The 19,080-nt window shown below is 42.6% G+C and overlaps 1 protein-coding gene across 2 annotated transcripts; it reads left to right on the plus strand.

Moving 5' to 3' along the window:
• The first annotated feature begins 523 nt into the window (after positions 1-523).
• Positions 524-19,076, plus strand: fanci (FA complementation group I). Of its 2 annotated transcripts, none has more exons than XM_080761569.1 (37): positions 524-593; positions 940-1,040; positions 1,415-1,487; positions 1,624-1,754; positions 2,176-2,329; positions 2,775-2,832; positions 3,319-3,360; positions 3,563-3,686; positions 3,883-3,968; positions 4,358-4,490; positions 4,619-4,696; positions 5,146-5,282; positions 5,739-5,922; positions 6,185-6,272; positions 6,456-6,586; positions 6,731-6,801; positions 7,308-7,422; positions 7,903-8,025; positions 8,172-8,240; positions 8,360-8,461; positions 10,195-10,395; positions 10,758-10,879; positions 11,830-11,985; positions 12,200-12,379; positions 13,062-13,231; positions 13,343-13,419; positions 14,071-14,187; positions 15,165-15,216; positions 15,302-15,429; positions 15,827-15,892; positions 16,029-16,125; positions 16,986-17,170; positions 17,622-17,675; positions 17,767-17,826; positions 17,966-18,040; positions 18,162-18,257; positions 18,861-19,076. In XM_080761569.1, exons 2-37 carry the CDS (start codon positions 948-950, stop codon positions 19,062-19,064), a joined length of 4,032 nt encoding a protein of 1,343 aa, XP_080617695.1. In that variant the 5' UTR covers positions 524-593; positions 940-947; the 3' UTR covers positions 19,065-19,076. The 2 variants fall into 2 exon arrangements, with proteins under 2 accessions (XP_080617695.1, XP_080617696.1); XM_080761570.1 differs by having other exon boundaries at positions 4,361-4,490.
• Positions 19,077-19,080: the final 4 nt, after the last annotated feature.

Genomic DNA, 19,080 nt, shown 5'->3' on the forward strand with positions numbered 1-19,080 from the left:
ATTCTGCAAACTGTTAATAAATATCAATCAATCAACGCAGAAGTGCACATTTCTGCACAAAGAAAAAGTGAAATATTTGGAATATATTTGGAAAAAAAAATTCAGACGGGGGTCTGCGGAGAAATACATAGAAATACATTTATTGGCATGCAAATTATTTGAGAACTGTTTTTTTTTAAGAAAGAAAAATAGAAACAAGCCCAAAGTCGCTTATAATAAGCGGACATGGCACACTACAGTGGTGCATTGAACTACAAACTGACGTCACTTCGCCTTTTATTCTTTCCTAGCGATGGGGTTTTAAAACAGATATTATATGTAGATAGTAGATTGTATTATTATTGGTAACTTTGTGATTTTTTGTTTTGTTTACAACATCATTTTAATGCTGTTCCCCCCAATTGTAATGTTTGTTTAAAAAAAAATACCGTACACGGAAACCAATGTGAGTCTTTTATTTTGAAGTTCACCGACCGAAAGCTTCCTTGACACATTCCGGGTGATTGTGGCTGGCGCGAATGTTATAAAAGGAAAACAGTAGGATTTTGAGGTTCATAACTTAAATATTATTTAATAAACAATAAAGCAAACAGGTAATGTATATTTATATGTTTTTTATAGCTTCGGTTGAGTGACTCCTTGAAGAAAAATATACGAATGTAGTAGTAGTAGTAGTAAAACTAGAAGACAGTAGTAGTAGTAGTATTAGTAGTCCTAGAATGGCTCTTGTTGTTTCATACAGTTTGTACAGTATTTCACATGTTTAACATGAAAATGTACGAAGTTATAATTAAATGATCACAGGCATTCTAGGTCTATAGTAGTAGTAGTAGTAGTACTAGATTTCTTTCAAATCAATAAGGTTTTGAACACAATGAATGTTATGTAAATGCTGTGACATGCTGCAGCTGACAGCTTGTATGATTGATATTTCCATAGCTGTCATTATGGTGACTGAACTGGAGAAGATCGTCTCCCTGTCAGATGGAGACAACACTGCCGAGCTGCAGAACTACTTATCCAACATGTCACATGACAAGGTGCTTTCTAGTGATGGTCTTTTAGATGAGTCTCAGGGACATTTATGAGTCCCACTTCAATGACGTTAGGACTCGAGTCATATTTTGCCATTTACAAATTGCAGCATTTAACCCCCATTTCATTTATATGGTTATAATGTGGTTATATTCATGTAGAAAACAGAAGAAGAAATGATTATTATAACTAAAGCTAGCAAAATAAACTAGAATAAAATACAGTACAGTAGTGCATCCCGTGGATGCATAGGTCGTTGTTTTATTGCGTCCATTAATGCACCCTATTTTAATCTGCAAAGGTCTATTTATTATGCACTCTCAGGGTTACAAATCTATCAACCAACCAATGAGTGTGATGTGTGCTTTGTTCCCCTTAGTTGGTCACAGTGGTCACTAACAATGCACTGAAGGGTAAAAACATAGGTGCCATGATCAAAGGCATATTTAAGGGTAAGTAAAGTAACTCAATTTTTTCCCCTTAAATCTTTACACTGAATGATTTACTTACCGTACTTTACATAATAATACATTATCAAATGCCTGAAATGTAATAGCAAGTCCTCACAGTATGTTGTCTTTTTGTCAGGTTCTCCACCTAGTGCCCCTGAGGGATCGAAGCGCAGGCTTCTGTTGTATCAGCATTGCATCCCTCTGTGTGAGTCGGGTGACCTTCAAACTGAGGTGGCGGCGGAGATCATTGGACTACTCATGCTGGAGGTGAGATGACATTATTGTACTGGTTTAGTACTTTGCGTTGGGTGAGACCAAAATAAACGTTTCTCTGCCCTGGTGAATTTAGGCTTTTATTCCTTCAGGGTAAATCATAGAGACCGGTAAAGTACTGTAACTGTACTGACTCCATTGTTGACAGTAACATCCTGGTAATGGGCCAGGATTTTAGTTGGGAATTTGGGATGATAAATTAGGAGGACATTATGTAGTCTTGGAACCAGAAAATGTCTTTGCGACCCATAGATTTCAAGACTTCAAGTCTATAGATTTCAATAGACATTTGTCTATATAACATTTTTCATGATTTGTTCACTCCTTGTTCTTGTTCTACATTAGTTAAATGTTTGTGCTGAGCCTGAGTCAAAACTGAAACTCCTTCTACTTGTCTTTATTGATCTTGTTGCAGACTCATAATTTGCCTGGGCCCTCTCTTGCACAAATGGCACAACTTTTTGTTGATGCCATCAAGTCGGGAAAGATGGGTAGTGGCAAATCCCTGGAACTATTTCCCACTGTGCTGACTGCCCTTGCGGGCTGTGAGACCTTGGCGTATGGTAAAGGTATGGTCATTGCATAATACTGTGTTGGGGCTTTACTTAGATGGTATGGTACATTACAGTTTTGTTGTGGTTTTACTTAGACATGTGCAAAAACGTAAGTCCAAAGTCTGGTGCTGTACCTGTTGTACAGTGTAGCTCTCGTAAGTGCAATTTATTGGCATGTCCACCATTGACCAATGATGTTTTGAGCTGTTCTCCAGTTCTTAACGATGCTCCATCGTTGATTAGGATTAGGTTATAATGGTGATTGTTGGACTAGGTGTTTTATGAAAATCGAGTTAAATCTGTGCCATCAAAATATTGAATGTCACCTGCTGTTTAATGTGAAGAGTGCACACTTGCCACACTTCAGTCAAAGTATATAGCGTTTAAGTGGTTAAGGGAGCTATAGCTAGACAAATTAATGCGTCTCTCATCATGGTAGCTTATTTTGTTGTAACCACAGGAGAGCTCAGCGGTGAGGAATACAAGAAACAGCTGATCAACAGCCTCTGTTCGAGCAGGTGAGGATTAATAAATGAGTTCTGCTTGCTTTTAGACTACATTCCTTTTATGTAGTACTCTATAGTGTATATGCATAGTTTCATTATATATATATTCCACTGTTAGGTTCTTAGCTTATGCATGATGACTATTTTTATGTACCGGTATTTGATGTATTACAATGTTTTTTGTTCTTGCTTACTGTAAATCGCTCTGGATTAAGAGTGTCTGCTAAAAGCCTGAATTGTATAAGAATACATCAGACATTACCTGATACTATAAATGTCTGTCAAAGAATGCTGTAAAATCTCTTGAAGAAATATTATGAATATCATTTAAATTTCTTCCCTGAACCAAAACTATATATACTTATCTTTGACTTTCTCAAATAACTAAAACATGAACCTTGGTTGAAAAACGCCCCAAAGTTGTCCTTTAATTGGTGAAATATAGGCCCAACCATTTGGCAATCACAGCGGCTATTTTATTTTCATCCTTTCCTGCAGATGGGACCCACAGTGTGTAATCCACCTGACCACCATGTTCAGGTAAGATTTTTTAGTACATGTACATGTAATAACAATCATCACCTGGATCTGGTTGATATTGTTCAGAGTTGGATACTTTGATCAGGTTTAATTTGTTCACTTTTGTGGGATCAGTTGTACGCCTGCTGTAATAGTCTGGAACCCACTATTGTAATAGTCTGGAACCCACTATTGTAATAGTCTGGAACTGTGTCTGTCACAGGGATGTGCCACTGTCACCAGAGGAGCTGCAGTTTGTGGTCGAGAAGGTTCTGAGAATGTTCCAAAAATTGGAACTCCAGGGGATCCCACCACTTGTCTACCAGCTGCTACTGTTATCTGCCAAGGTGTGTGTGGCTATTTCACAATTGAGTGATGGAGGCGATTAGTAAAAAAGAATCATGCTTCAAGATCATTTGATTCATCGACAAAGTAATCAATGTAGTAGTAGTAAAAAGTAATCGAGTGATGTAATAATGTGGAACTATGATTTATATCCTATAACTATGAAGTTTATATCCTCGTGCATTGTGTGTCTTCAAGGGCTGCAAGAAAGCGGTCCTGGATGGTATCATCAGTTACTTTAAAGAGCAGGACCTTCGTCAGAAAGAAGAGCAGAAGGATGGAGAGTAAGTTACACACGGATTACAACAACCCAGAAACCTCTCCATCTCCTCATCTGTGTTATTTTTAAAGATGGACTGCCGTGATGTTTTTCCCCCTCTAAAAAACAGTGCACAGCGTATTGTTAACTCCACAGACAGAAAAAGTTCAAAAATCACAGCACTCCATCTTTACTAGCGCAAGCAGAGCGCGCAATTACTTCGGTCGGCTAGGAATGTATCTGTATGTATGTATGTCGTTGTCCTCCAACAGCCAATAAGGGACCACCATTCTTGATGACGTAACTCTAAGGTACGTTTCAAGGTTGGTATAAGCCTACTTGTGTGCAAGGCGCAAGCTGGCATCTGGAGACTGAGAGAGTGCATTTCTAGTTAACTGTGTGTTTTCCTCTCAGCAGCATGGATCTAGAAGTTCAGTCCATCCCACAGGACCAGTTACGTCACGTGGAAGGCACCGCCATCCTCCACATTGTCTTTGCTGTTCGACTGGACCATGAACTGGGCAGAGAGTTCCTCAAAAGTCTCAAGGTTTGCCTTGCGTCTTATTGTGACAGTTTCCTTTTTTTAAGCGAAATGTATGATTCAACGCAAATGTGTACAATACTACAGTGTGATACGCAGTATAATAGACTGTCCTCTTGTGTCTCGCCGTGCAGACATCCCATGAGGACCTGTGTCCATTCAGCGTGGCCCTGCTGCTCTCCGTGGCTCGTATCCCGCGTTATGAGGAGCAGGTGAGAGCTTGGCATATCCTATATTACAATTGGGACGGCTGGCGACGGAGGTCGCGCTGTAGACGGGTGGCGAGTTGGCGACGGAAGTCACCAGGTCACTAAGTCTGTAGACGACCCCCTCCCCCTAGCATCGGTTTCCGTTTCTGAAAGTATTAATATTGTTGTAACTTCGACACAGCATAACATCAGAAATGATCCCAGAACATCTGCGTCGTGTTCAATCACCACGGATGCCGCCTAGATCCCGATAAAACAGCCTTTGAAAAACGGCCCACAAACTGAAACTGCACAAAGTTTAAAAGCTTTAGTGCTCGGGTGGCGCAGTGGTGCAGTGTGGATTCATTCTGTATTCTCTTGTGATATGTTTTTGTTGGGTAAGTCCACTGTCTTTGACTCCTCTCAGGTGTTTGACCTCCTGAAAGCAGTTCTCTGTCTTTGACTCCTCTCAGGTGTTTGACCTCCTGAAAGCGGCCATCACAAAGAGCTTCAAGGAGGAGCATCTGCAGCAGGGCTCCAAGTTCCTGCAGGATCTGCTGCCTCAGCGCTGCAGCGTGGCTCACATGATCCTGGACACGGTTCACAACAGGTCAGGACAAACCCATCAAAGCCAAAACATGAACGCATCCTGCCGTCTAACTTGGGTAACTCCAATAAAATTAATGAACTCTCAGGATTTAGCATTTTTGCCATGCCATCTAGGACGGTGTGTTTTAGCAGCGGGCGACAGCCTGGTGTATTTTCCGGAAGTGCGTAACTTATTTCTCTATGGGATCAGGCAACTACTGGCGATAGCAGGCGAAGAGGCAGTAGTCGAAAAGTGGTCGGAGGAACGTCGTTAAAAATATGAAAATATTAATTTTTTTGGAAGACATCGTCCAATGATAGCCAATCAAATTCATCTGTTGCTTTGTTTACCCTCCAATTGGTCCCCATTATTATTATTATTTGTGAGTGGTTGCACCACTGTTTTTTTGTAGTGTCACTGTCTCACCAACAATGCATGACAGTCTGATAACAAATAGCCGTCTTCCACCTCATGCAGTGTATTCGGCTGGGACCACGTCACCCAGGGACTGGTCCAGCTGGGGTTCTTCCTCATGGACACCTTCGGACCAAAACCGGGACCGTTTGGGAAACCTTCAGACGGGACCACCACTACAACGGCTAAGACCCCCACTCAGCAGGCCTGTAGGCTGGGTGTTCAGGTCCTATTGGAGGGCTTCAAGGTGGGGACATCTCTCTAGGTCTCTTGTTGTAACATGGGTTCTCTAAAAGCAGTGGTCCCCAAACCTTTTAGCCTGTGACCCAAAAGATACATTTTGTGTCTTTCTGGGACCCAAACTAGTAAAAATAGCAGATCTACAAGCTCACAAGGGGGCTTCGCATCACGTTGTTGTGAGCTTGTAGATCGGCTATTTCTTTTTTCTTTTTTTGGGAGACCAGCGTCTCTTTCTGTCACAGGTGTTGACAAGCGTCTTTCTGTTATAGGTGCATGAGACGATCCGAGGAGAGATACTGGAGCAGGTTCTGAACCGCCTAGTGACCAAGACGGCTTCACCTGTCAATCATTTCATAGGTAATCTGAGAAACGATCCCTAGAAAGAACTATAAAAATTAGAGCTGCAACTATTGACCTTTTGGATTAACCCATTAAGAACCTACTATAGATCCACTCAAACCTGTAGATGTTCTGTAGTGTCTCACCACTGCAGACACTGATGTATTCATTGCCATTTCCACCTGTTTCTCGCGCCATTAGAACTGTTCTCAGACATTGTGGTCTCTGCTCCCATGATCCTCCTGGAGTCGTCCTCTAAGGTGACAGAGACGTTTGACCACCTGTCATACCTGCCCTTGGCCACAGTGCAGGGTCTGCTGAAAGCTGTCCAGGTACACTACAGTACACACACACACACACACACACACACACACACACAATGTACACTAGACAGTACACACACACACACACACACACACACACATGATAGAGAATCTTCTCTTGTGTGTTTGTTTCTTTGCGTCTTCTATTTTCAGCCTCTCCTGAAAGTCAGCATGTCGTTGAAAGATTCTTTGATCCTAGTTCTCCGCAAGGCCATGTTTTCCAGGTATGAATATATCTCTTTATATATAATGTATATATATGGTTATGTTGAATGTGCTTAGTGAGACAGTGATACGCTGGCCGTATGCACAGTATGCTTCACTAATCACTCCTGGATGTCATTTAATCCGTAGCACGGCACTCTGTGCTTGTAGATCTGCTATTTTTGAAAAATCGTGAAAATGTGGTGCAAATCTTTGAATATATATTCTTTCAGCCTGTGTATCTATGTTTTCAACTCAAATCTTTGCTTCTGGGGGGTCCCTGGAACAACATTTTCAGATGGGGGTCGGCGGCCAAATACAGATAATTCTGGGGGTCCTTGACATGAAAAAGGTTGAGCACCACTGACATAGAAACAAAGGGTTTTTCAGAAAATTGTCAGGATTTAGAAGTAATTTTGTTTTACAATCGTCAGGTCTAAATGGGTTAATACAAATACTACTCATTATATTTACTCAACGTGTTAGAAAAATATTACATCCCTCCACTATGTTCCTCTGCTACCAGCCAGCTGGACGGCAGGAAGTCTGCGGTGACGGGCTTCTTGTTACTGTTAAGGAACTTCAAAGTGTTGGGAAGCTTGGCCTCCAGTCAGTCTAGCCAAGCCTTTTCCTCCAGCCAGGTACAATACAACCTTAACCATTTCCTCCAGCCAGGTACAGTACAACCTTAACCATTTTCACTGACTTATACATCATAATTATTATTAAGTTGTGCCCGATGGCCTAATTTAATGACTAGGAGTGGGAATCACCAAGGGACCTCACGATTGAATAACATGATGACAATTCTTCGATGTGTAGCAATTCCAGTGTTTCCCCTACCCAGCCAAAAGCTAATGAGGGCGGATAGTGTGGGCGGAGCTTTCACGCATGCACGCTCGTGAAGTGCGCGTGCATGCAAAATTAGCTTGTAGATCTGCTACTTTTGATACTTTAGTTATGACGCTGTAGTAGTATGATCAAGTAGGGCATTCATCTTTGAAAAAACACAAAGAGTTAGAATGTGGAGAATAGATACAGTACGAGGTTTCTGCCAACGATTTCTCAAAGTGTTTCCCAGTGTACCATCATGTTGCTGATGAAGTGCTTTCTCTGTTCAGATCCAAGTGGACGTTCACTCCCGTTACAACGCGGCTGCCAACGAGGCCTTCTGTCTGGAGATCATCAGCAGCCTGCGCCGCTGCCTGGGACAGCAGGCCGACGTACGCATGATGCTCTATGAGGTCAGACCACTGTCGAAACTGACTGCTGCAGTGCTGTACGACTGCTTGTGTTGTGCGTGTGTGTGTGTGTGTGTGTGTGTGCGTGCGCGCGTGTGTGAATATTTTTCAATATAGGAGGTTAAATGCAATTACTTCACCTGTTTCAGGGGTTTCACGATGTCCTCCGTCGCAACTCGCAACTGGCAAGTTCCATCACGCAGACCCTCCTCTCCCAAGTACGTGTGTGTAATATGGTTATCTTCTAATTTGTAATGTACTTGCAGGCCATGAACTAATATATACTGTACTCACTGTACATAAACGGAAAGCATGTATGATGCATTGTTGCCCCTAGCTGAGGCGTTACTACGAACCGGAGCAGGACCTCCTGCCCCCAGTGAAGCTGGAGCCATGCATCACTGCCCAGGGAGACCAAGTCTTTCTTCAGGAGCCCCTGGTACTCCGCCTAATATTCCAATATATCTATATGATATGATATGATATAGTACTTTATTGTCAGTTCACACTGAAATTTGTCTTGCGACACAGCAGCCAAGTATGCAGAACATATACAAAACACAAAGAACAAGACAATTTACATACATAGAGACATGAGCAATATCCACCGCTTAGATTATCCTGTGGCTACTACATCTCCTGATTAAGCCTCAAGGTCGACTGGTAGACAAAGGACCTCTTTAGTCTGACCTTATTGTATGCTGGTACACCATATCTCCTTCCTGAAGGTAGCAACCTATATTCTCTATACAACACATGCTTAGTATTAGAGGTGATATTCCTTGCTAACCTTAGGATGCTGTTATCATATGTGGATGTATAAAGTTTCTGAAGTTGTTGTCCAACAATCTTTGAACAAATGTTCAGTTGTTGCAGCAGTTGTGACTTTAGGGCTGCAGACAAACATCCATACCAGGTGGTACTACAGTACTGAAGAACACTCATAATAACAGAAGTTAAAAACAAAAGAAGAATCCGTCTACTAGCACCGAAGGATCTTAGACGGCGAAGGAAGTAGATTCTTTGCTTTGTTTTCTTACACACTGAATCAATCTGATCTTTCCATGACAAAAGATGGTCTATTACTACTCCTAGGTATTTGTACGAACATACCTGGTTGATCGGTTCTCCATGAATAGTAATGGGGGATCTGTGTATCTCTGGTGGTGTACCAAAAACAATCTATTCTGTCTTTTTTGTGTTAATGATGAGACCGTTGTTATCACTCCATTCAACCACCTTATTTACTCTGTGTTGGTGCAGTCCAGGATCACTAGAACTATCTAGGAGAGAAATCAAAACTGTATCATCTGAGTATTTTAGAATGTATTGGTCTGGTGTGTCAGTGCGACATTCAGACAGGCATTCCTCAATACGACAGCTGTCAGTATATAGGGTGAAAAGTACAGCTGAGCTCACACAACCCTGGGGAGCACCAACATTAGTAGTTAATGCTGATGAGAGGGTTGTGTTCACCTTCACCCTCTGTACTCTGTTAGTAAGAAAAGATGCATACCAGTGAATTAAGTATGGATTCAGTTCCAACTGTACCATTTTTGACACTAGTATATCAGACTGTATTGTGTTGAAAGCTGAAGAAAAGTCTAAGAATAGCACTCTCGCATGATTCTTATTTGACTTATCTAGGTGTTTTGTAATTAAGTGGACCAGTGTGACAACCGCATCCTCTGTACCGCAACCCTTTTTGTAGGCAAACTGACTGGGGTCGAATTTGTCTTTGGTTATACTGACAAGATGTTGTAACAGTATTCTTTCAAGTGATTTCATAATCACTGAAGTGAGAGCTATGGGTCTATAATCCTTATGTTCTTTTGGACATTGGATTTTGGGTAGTGGTTTTATGTGTGAGGTTTTCCAAGACAGGGGAATTGTGTGTGTGTCTACAGAGGTTTGGAATATTGGTTGCCACACTGGAGCCAGCTCAGATGCAAAGTGTTTGAAGAGAAAAGCACTGCATTCATCTGGCCCATTAGCTTTCCTTGTGTTAGTACACTGAAACACTTTCCTTACATCCTCTTCAGTGATGGTAATTCTGTCAGAGGGGGCAGGTGTTACAGCCTAATATTCCTCTTATGGGCCGTCCAAGGTTTGGAATGGACAGTAACTACTGGGTATCGTGTCATGTATTTCACGGCGTCTCTTGTCCCTCAGGGCCACCTAGTGAGCTGCGTGGTCCACTGCCTGCTGTGGCTCCAGAGCGCCCGCTCCTCGGCCAACCCCAACGCCGAGGAGGAGGAGGAGGAGGACGAGGAGGAGGAGGATGAGGAGGGGGGATGCCAGTCCGAGCTGCATGCCATCCTGCAGAGCATGACGCGGCGCATGGTCAAGAGTGAACTGGAAGACTTTGAGCTGGTATGATGCAATGCCTTGGCGCAGCAGACTAGTGGAACACACTCTGAGGCCCCTTTTACACCAAAAGAATATATATATATATACAGTATATATATATATATATATATATATATATATAATTATGGAGTTAGGTGATTTCCTCCCTACAGCAACGGACACAACTATGACATTCACCAATGGCCATGATGACCATTGGTGAATGTCATAGTTTTTGCAGATATCAGCCCGACAGAGATGTACTGCAGATATATCGGTGCATCCCTAATATCTGCATGTATAGGAAAGACGCCGTTGTTCCAATGTAACCATGTTATGTCAGTGGTTGTTTGTGAAGATGTCACGTTAACGTGTGTCTGTCTCAGGACAAGTCAGCAGAGTTCTCCATGGGATCCAGCGTCGGCATTAAGAACAACATCTATGGCGTGCTGGTGATGGGTGTGTACGAGGTGCTCATAGAGTACAACTTCATCAAGGCCAACTACAGGTGACTAGGAGGAACTCACTCAGTCATGACATCATGCCATGACATTGTATCAGTAGGGGTGCAACGGTATAACCCGGAATGCTCGCCTTGAAACACGCTCGCCCTCGTTTTGTTTCCACCAACCTCACGCCGACCGCTCAGAATTCTGTTCATTTAACTCTGAGAGTGTACAAATGTACTCAAACATTTGTACACTCTCAGAGTTACAGACCCATAAGGGTTAATTTGGTTCCAAACTATCATTTAGCTGGGGACCCCCTGGAACTCCCTCAAGTACTGAGGTAAAACAGAATTCTGTTTTACTGAGAATAGGGTTAGAATTAAGTTTAGGGTTAGCCAGAGTTTTACTGGGGTTATGTTTAGGAATAGGGTTAGGTTTTGGCACCGGTTAGGAATAAGTTTAGATTGAACCGTTTCAGCATAGTTTACTTACAGTAGGTTACGTTTAGGAATACCAGGCTGAGCTGTTCCGCCGGCCGTACGCCCGGGACAACTGTGTTTTAAGGCGAGTTCATTGGTATTCGTTGCAACAGTGCAACCCATTATTAAGACCTGAGGCTGATTCTAATAATGTCTTCTAAATCTAAAACGGTTTGTCTTCTAAATCTAAAACTGAAAGACGTATGTTGCTATATAAGGATGCTCTCAAAATATTTTGCTCCAGGGAACCCCAGAAGCAACGATTTGAGTTAAAAATATTCACTTTAAAATATTTGAAGATTTGCACACGATTATTCAAAAATAGCAGGTCTACAAGCTCATAGCGTGGCACGAAGTGACACACTACGAGCTTGTAGATCTGCTATTTTCGAATAGCCAAAGTGTAAAATATGTCTCAAATCTAAAATGACACGGATGCTTTCCATGTTTCAATGGGTTAATCAAATGAACCGATTTCATGGATTATTAAAAAATGAATACATTTTAAGATGACAATAGATTGTTTGCAGTAAAAGCCGCTTCGAAGAGCTCCTGGAACTGTTCAAGCGCTACCACAAGCTGTCTGAGATCATGAAGGAGAAATCCGGGAAGAAGACCTCCTCCAAGACCCCGCGCAGTCTGCTCTCCATGGCCTTCATTTCAACACTCCTCACCACACTCTTCAGGTAACTTGACCCCACGCAGTCTGCTCTCCATGGCCTTCATTTCAACACTCCTCACCACACTCTTCAGGTAACTAGTAGGCTGGATATATCACAGATATAACCGACATCATAGATGGATCAAATCCCGTCCGCGGGCTAATTGGTGTCAATTTGGGGGTCCTTGGCATGAAACAGTCTGGGAGCCACTGGTGTTACGTACTGTGTGTTTTTACAGAGACAGCTCTCAGAGCAGAGAGGAGGCTCTGGCGGTGCTTCGCGCCAGTGGAGAGTTCCTGCGCTACGCGCTGAGCGTGGCCCTGCAGAAGATCACCCAGCTGGAGGAGTCGGGACACACGGACGGCCCTGACGGACAGAGCGCCGACAAGACCTTCCGCTTCCTTTGTGACATGACGAGGTAAAGGGCTGTTCCACACAATCGGAATCGCAGAAACACTTCTTTTGTGGAATGGGTCAGTGTGATGTGATCATGTGATGGTACGGTGACTGGGGGTAACGCGAGGAATTCACTTGGCATTCCAGATGTAATAATGGCTGAACATTCAGGACACAATAGGACAATATATTGCATTCACACAGTATATCGCATAATTGAACAGCGGACAATTCTCGCAGATGACAATTGACCCTATGATGCCACACAGTATATGTATTTCTGAGATTCTGAGATTGTGTATTTATGAGATTATACAGGCTGTGTCAATTGGCTTTCTCAGTAAAGTAATACTTGAGGCATTGTGACTTACACACCCCATTTGTCGCATTCCTCAGCCAATAATTTGATGACCGGCGGAGTGTCCGGTAAGCGTCATCGGATGACAAAAGCCACACTGAATAGACGGGTGTAACCACGGCCTATGATGTTACTAAAGTGGTGTATTTCAATTTGGCCTTTTTGACTCAAAGGCTTTCAGTTTTCAGGGAGAAACCAAAAAGGGAAGGGAAGATATATTCGAAATATTATAACCACACCTGGGGGTCTATTAGAGTATGTTAACTCCATAGACACAACAAAACAAAAATCACAGCACTCCATCTTTAAAATGTGTCTTCTTTTTGTCCCCTCTGGTGTCACACAGTGTGCTGATGTGGCGCTACACCAACATCCCCAGCGTGGTGGAGGAGGGGGGGAAGAAGGAGAAGCGCTTCAGCCTGTCTCTGCTGTGTCTGGAGGGTCTTCTGAGGGTCTTCAGCACCTGTGTGCAGCGCTACCCGGACCGCGTGGCCCAGCTGCTCTCTGCCATGGGGGGTCAGTCAGTAGCCATAGTCGGTAGACCCGAGGCCCATTCTACAAATCCTGTCTAAATCAAAAAGTGGTTTTTTTTTTGCTAAAATGGCTGTGTTCTGTTTCTTCATCCAGACGTCTCCCACGAGGACAGCGAGCCAGCGGGGGGGAGCGTCACAGAGATCACTTTCTTTTACATCCGCCAGTTTCAGGTGTCTCCAAATTAAACCCCTTCTGCTTTTTCCTAGTATAGATTTAGTGTCGTATGTCATATCAATGGTGGCTTCAATTACTTTTACATTTCAAGGACTCCCACACAACTCTTGAGAGCGTACAAATCTGGAACCAAGTGGATTGTATAAGTATTTGTACTCTCTCAGAGTTATGTTTATATTCTACCAATAGCCAACGGCAGTCTAAAATACACTACTATTCTACCAATAGCCAACGGCAGTCTAAAATACACTACTATTCTGCCAATAGCCAACGGCAGTCTAAAATACACTACTATTCTACCAATAGCCAACGGCAGTCTAAAATACACTACTATTCTACCAATAGCCAACGGCAGTCTAAAATACACTACTATTCTGCCAATAGCCAACGGCAGTCTAAAATACACAACTATTCTACCAATAGCCAACGGCAGTCTAAAATACACTACTATTCTACCAATAGCCAACGGCAGTCTAAAATACACTACTATTCTACCAATAGCCAATCTATGCAACATTCAGATCCGGAGGCTCAGCACAAGTTGTGTTTTACAGTGGACATAGACATCTATATTATCTATTCTATTGTACCATTTGAGCTTCCTATGTGACTTCAGTTGACATCCTTGTCTCTTATTTGGCCCACAGAGGGCGCTGTTCACTCAGCTGAGTGGAGGAGAGGAGGAATTCAACACCAAAGAGGCTCAGCTGCTGGTCAGCATCTTGACCGTGCTCTCTCGCCAGCTAGACCCTTCCTCCCAACAGGTGGGTGAGCTAGACCCTTCCTCCCAACAGGTGGGTGAGCTAGACCCTTCCTCCCAACAGGTGGGTGAGCTAGACCCTTCCTCTCAACAGGTGGGTTGCGGTGGTGGCTCAGGGGTAGATTGGCTGGATGGTAACCGCAAGGTTGCCAGCTCGAACCCGGGCTCCCCCAGAGATAGTGTCGAAGTGTCCTTGAGCAAGACACCAAATTGCTCCTGATGTGCTGGTTGGTGCCCTGCATGGTTTCTGCCGCCATCGGTGTGTGAGAATGGGTGCATGTAATGCACAATCTATGTAAAGCGCCTTGGATAAAGGCGCTATATAAATGCACTATTTACCATTCACCATTTGGGTGCGCTTGGAACCAGTGTTAATTTGGTTGACTAAGCCATTTAGACCTTCTGAGACCAGATTCTACAAATATCTTCTAAATCATGACAGTTTTCTGAAAAACCTCTGTTTCTATGTCAGTTGTTCTCAAACTATTTCATGTCAAGGACCCTAAAAAAATTATGTAATTGGCTGCGGACCCCCATCTCAAGGTTTCAGGGACCCTCCCAGAAGCAAAGATTTGAATTTAAAAAAAATCACTCTGAAAGAATATATGTAAAAAAATGAGCTGTAGATGTAGATCTTCTATTTTTCAATAGCTAAAGTATAACATAATGCTTAAAACACTAAAATGAGTTCCCGATATTTAGAGACGACTAAGACTAAACAATTTCAGAAGACTAGTAAATGGGACAAAAAATAAACACTGCTTGGAACAGCAATTAATATCACACCATGTCGATTTGTGTGTCTCTGCAGCCAAGTCGTTACGCAATTGTGGATCATTTGATTGCTTTGGGAAGTGCTTGGCTCAAAAAATAGAAAGCACAATACACCTGTCAAAGAAGGCCCTCAAATAATAATAATTGGAAACCTCAACCGTCTTCTAAAGTTCCACCCTAACCCTATGTCTCTGATCGAATTTACAGTTTGTGCAGATGATCACCTGGACAGTTAAAATCTGTAAGGAGACTAGCTTCGGTAAGTCACACTTCTGATTGATTATTCTTGATCACAAAGAAGGGCTCTTTAAGAAGTATTGATCTCTCTCTCTCTGGTCGCTCAGAGGATGCTGCGTTCTCCAAGGGCTTACTCTCTCTTCTCTTCAACCTGCACGTGCTCTACAAGAGTTCTGTGAGCTTGTTGTCTGAGCTCTGCCAAGACATCCACAGTCAGTTGGGAGACATCGATCAGGTACGCTCCATTACACACTGTGAAACTGACAACCACTCTATGGGTTTATGAAAGGCAGCATGCATGTTGCATTGTCACATCAATAGATGAAATATCGGGTATCAATTGACACGTGTGGTAATCCCTATATGGACATACATACCATGTGCACTTCTATCAGATCTGTGTTAATAAATACTACTTTACAAGTTAATATCAGCAACCTGGAAACAATGCATGGAAAGAATTCATTCAAATGTTTAATTGTCACTTAACCATAGGTTAATGTTTTCAATTTATTTTGAACAGATCTAGATCAGCTATTTTCACATTTTATTTGGACAATGTTTGAAAATGGGTCCTAAAGTGGTTATACTGTAGGGTGCATTTGATCATGCTTTGTTTTCTACGCACGCAGGATGTGGAGGTCGAAAAGCACTCTCACTTTGCCATCGTCAACATGAAAACCGCTACAACAGCAACCGTGAGTGATGCCCCCGCGACACCGTTCTCACGTTGCCCATGACAGACAGTCAAGTCTATAGACAGTCCTTAGACAGATAGCCTTGAATCTGACCACTCACACCATTCATCACTTTCCATTGTCTCGTCCTCCCCAGCTGCTGGTCCTGTCCCAGGTTGGCAGAGTGCTGGATGAGGTGGATTGGCTGATTGCCAAGAAGAAAAGCCAGCTGGCCTTTGACAAATCAAGCTCTGGTAATGAACATTAACTTAACAGTAAGACCGTAAGAATCTCATTGGCCACAATGGCCAGGTATTTTCAGACACGAGAGTTGGCTCCTCTCACACAGGCCCCTTTTTCACCGGGGTTGAAGTGGTTCAGTTATTCTTTTCCCGCCTAATATTGTTTCCACTGGAAATGAATTTGTTCAGAACCCTAAAAATTGGTTAAGAACTGGAACCAAAACATTTTCCCTGGAAGCACCAAAGGTTCCAAGAATCTAGAATGGAACCAGTTCTAGAACCAAAGTTATTTTGGTGGAAAAGGGGCTTGAGTTGGACTCGGCAGTATGTTCAGTTATCTGATATAGATATACACTATTTCAATAAACTAACAAATGTCAGCAGAGATATTGACTAATAATCTTACTCTCATTACATCTTTATGTGGTATAAATGAAAATAACTCACCCAAACCCGAATGTTATTCCAGAAGTCTTTCAGCAAATCAAAACATGTATTTCCATTGTTCTACAGAATATGGTAAATTCCCGGACCGATAGGGAATTTAGGCTTCAATTTAGGCACCTAGGGTCCAATGTAGTACCAGACAGCGCGTTGCGGGTTTCCTGTCTATTTCACTTCACTATCAACATAGGCAATGGCATACAAAGCTCAAAAATAAATTAATAAAGAGGAAACTTGACAGCTAAAGCTTTGAGAAATATATAACGCAGAGCTTCGCACCCTTGCTTGGGTGACAAAGGATCTCTCTCATTGTCTCTCTGATCAAGCTCTGGTATTATGTCACATGGTAAAAAAATAAGTCAAAGTCCCCCCGCACTGTATAATTCTTTTTTTTGTAGTGTTGGTGAATGCATTTGTCACCTGTGCAGGTGAGGTGACCCAGACGGCAGGCCAGCAGGACCCAGTGGAGAAGGCGGTGACCATGCAGCTGGGGACCCTCCTGAACGCGCTGACTGAGCTGGTCCAGACCGCCCTGCTGCCCGGAGCGTGCACCGACACGCTGCTGCGAGACCTGAGCCGCACATACGACATCCTCACCACGCTCGTCAAATACGTGCGTATTTAAGAAGCTTCAGTCTGTTGATGCTCAAAATGTGAAATTACAATTAGATTACCGATGCATCGCGATGCCACAATACATGATTAATTTCCCCCTCACTGTGTGACTAATAAACAAAATGCTTTCTAAAGATCCATAATGAAAACACATTAATTTACTTCCGTTGTCTTGTATTGCTAATAAAAACAAATGCAAGAGTCAACTGTCAACTGGAAGGTTATATTAGACATCAACAATTGCAGACAAATAGTTTTGTAAAAATATATAATCTATTGTAATCGACATTAATCGTCCATGTCGGCATAGCGATGAATCTAAGAATGATTTGCATTTTCCACCCCTAGTACAGTACATACATACTGCATAGACTTTGAACTAAAACCTTAACTACAAGTGTTTTATATATTGCTGTGATTTCAACTCCTCTCTGTGCTCGTCATTTCAGTACATGCAGGTGTGTTCTCAACACGGTGCACTGCCTTCACGCTTTGAGAAGCTGGTAGGTTTGAAGTTGGCAAGAGAACGTCTGTGTGTATTTGCAGTCATTCTGATCGCCAAAATCTAAGTGTTTGTTGCATGGTTCTGTCCAGGTCAAACTGTCTGGGACCCGCCTCACGCCTCAATGTTACACCTTCATCACTTACGTGCAGGTACTGTGTGCATTCCACCCTTTAAGTCAAGACCTGAGGTCTATTTTCTTTCTCCATATCTATGGTTTCAAGGGGGGGGAGGTCCTTTCAGCCTGGGATGCCAGGTTTTAAGTGGTAAACAAAATGTGTTTTCTTCCAGAGTGGAGAGTTGGCTGGAGGTACAGATGACAAGAAGAAGAAAAAGAGAAGAGATGACTCCAACATTACAGCTTCTGTAAGAAATGACCTGTTTTTAATACACATTTCTCATGTGATACGAACCCCAACAAAAATACAATGACAACTCCATCTTTGGACATTTTGAAGGCTTATTGTGTGCACTCTCCTCCCTGAAGGCCAAGCTAATGCGTGAGACAAGAGCCATTCCTAACCTGATCTTCAGCATTGAACAGTACGAGAAGTTCCTCATCACGCTCTCAAAGAGGTCAAAGGTTTGTGTGAACCTGGTCATGAACCCTGGTGTCCTTATTCTGGCCCAACATTCAGCAAATATAGCTTATGTTGTAATGAGCTTGTAGATCTGGTATAGAGCAGTGGTTTATGTTGTAATGAGCTTGTAGATCTGGTATAGAGCAGTGGTTTTCAACCCTTTTCATATCAAGGCCCATTATGTATTCTGCATTAGAGCCACGGACCACCATTTGATGAGATTTAGCCTTGCAGACCCCAAACTAAATAATATGTCCATGCTGTATTGATGTTGGCAGTTTGGCACCATAGGAAAGATAACAGGCAAATGTTGATCAAAATAACAATTCTTCTACATTCTCTAATTGTGTAGACTTCTTGTAAATTAACTTAGGCAATAATTTAACTCTTGAGGGTGTAAAAGTAATGCAGATGTTTAACAATAATTTAACCATGGAACCAAATCTGGTTTAATTTTACACTCATGAGTTAAAGATCTATAAGGGTCCATTTGGTTACCAACTCTGCTTGAGAACCACTGGTATAGAGGGGGGAAAGGGGCAGAGCAGTTGTCACTCAGTCAACCAGCAGCATTTCAACAGAAACACTTGCTCCGTGTTGCGTAGGTCAATCTGATGCAGTACATGAAGCTCAGCACCTCCAGAGATTTCCGCATCAACGTTGCTACGTTAGACGCTGCCCTGCAGGAACAGGATGGCAGCCAGGAGGTAAGGGAACCATCTTTTCACCCTTTGAATTCCTCCTCCTCTCCCCCCCATTCATGTAACAACCCTAATTTGAATGTACCATTATACTTGCTCTCAGAATAGTTCAGTGTTTTCTAAA

Source organism: Protomyctophum bolini (assembly GCF_963924005.1).
Source record: "Protomyctophum bolini genome assembly, chromosome: 4".
Classification (NCBI taxonomy): Eukaryota; Metazoa; Chordata; class Actinopteri; order Myctophiformes; family Myctophidae; genus Protomyctophum; species Protomyctophum bolini.

Bases quoted from the DNA above. Each gene is read 5' to 3' on its own strand.
- fanci (XM_080761569.1), top strand. From the start codon at position 948: ATGGTGACTGAACTGGAGAAGATCGTCTCCCTGTCAGATGGAGACAAC. The intron at 3,361-3,562 runs GTAAGATTTTTT...TGTCTGTCACAG, and splicing joins CACCTGACCACCATGTTCAG to GGATGTGCCACTGTCACCAG. The intron at 12,380-13,061 runs GTAAAGGGCTGT...GGTGTCACACAG, and splicing joins TTCCTTTGTGACATGACGAG to TGTGCTGATGTGGCGCTACA.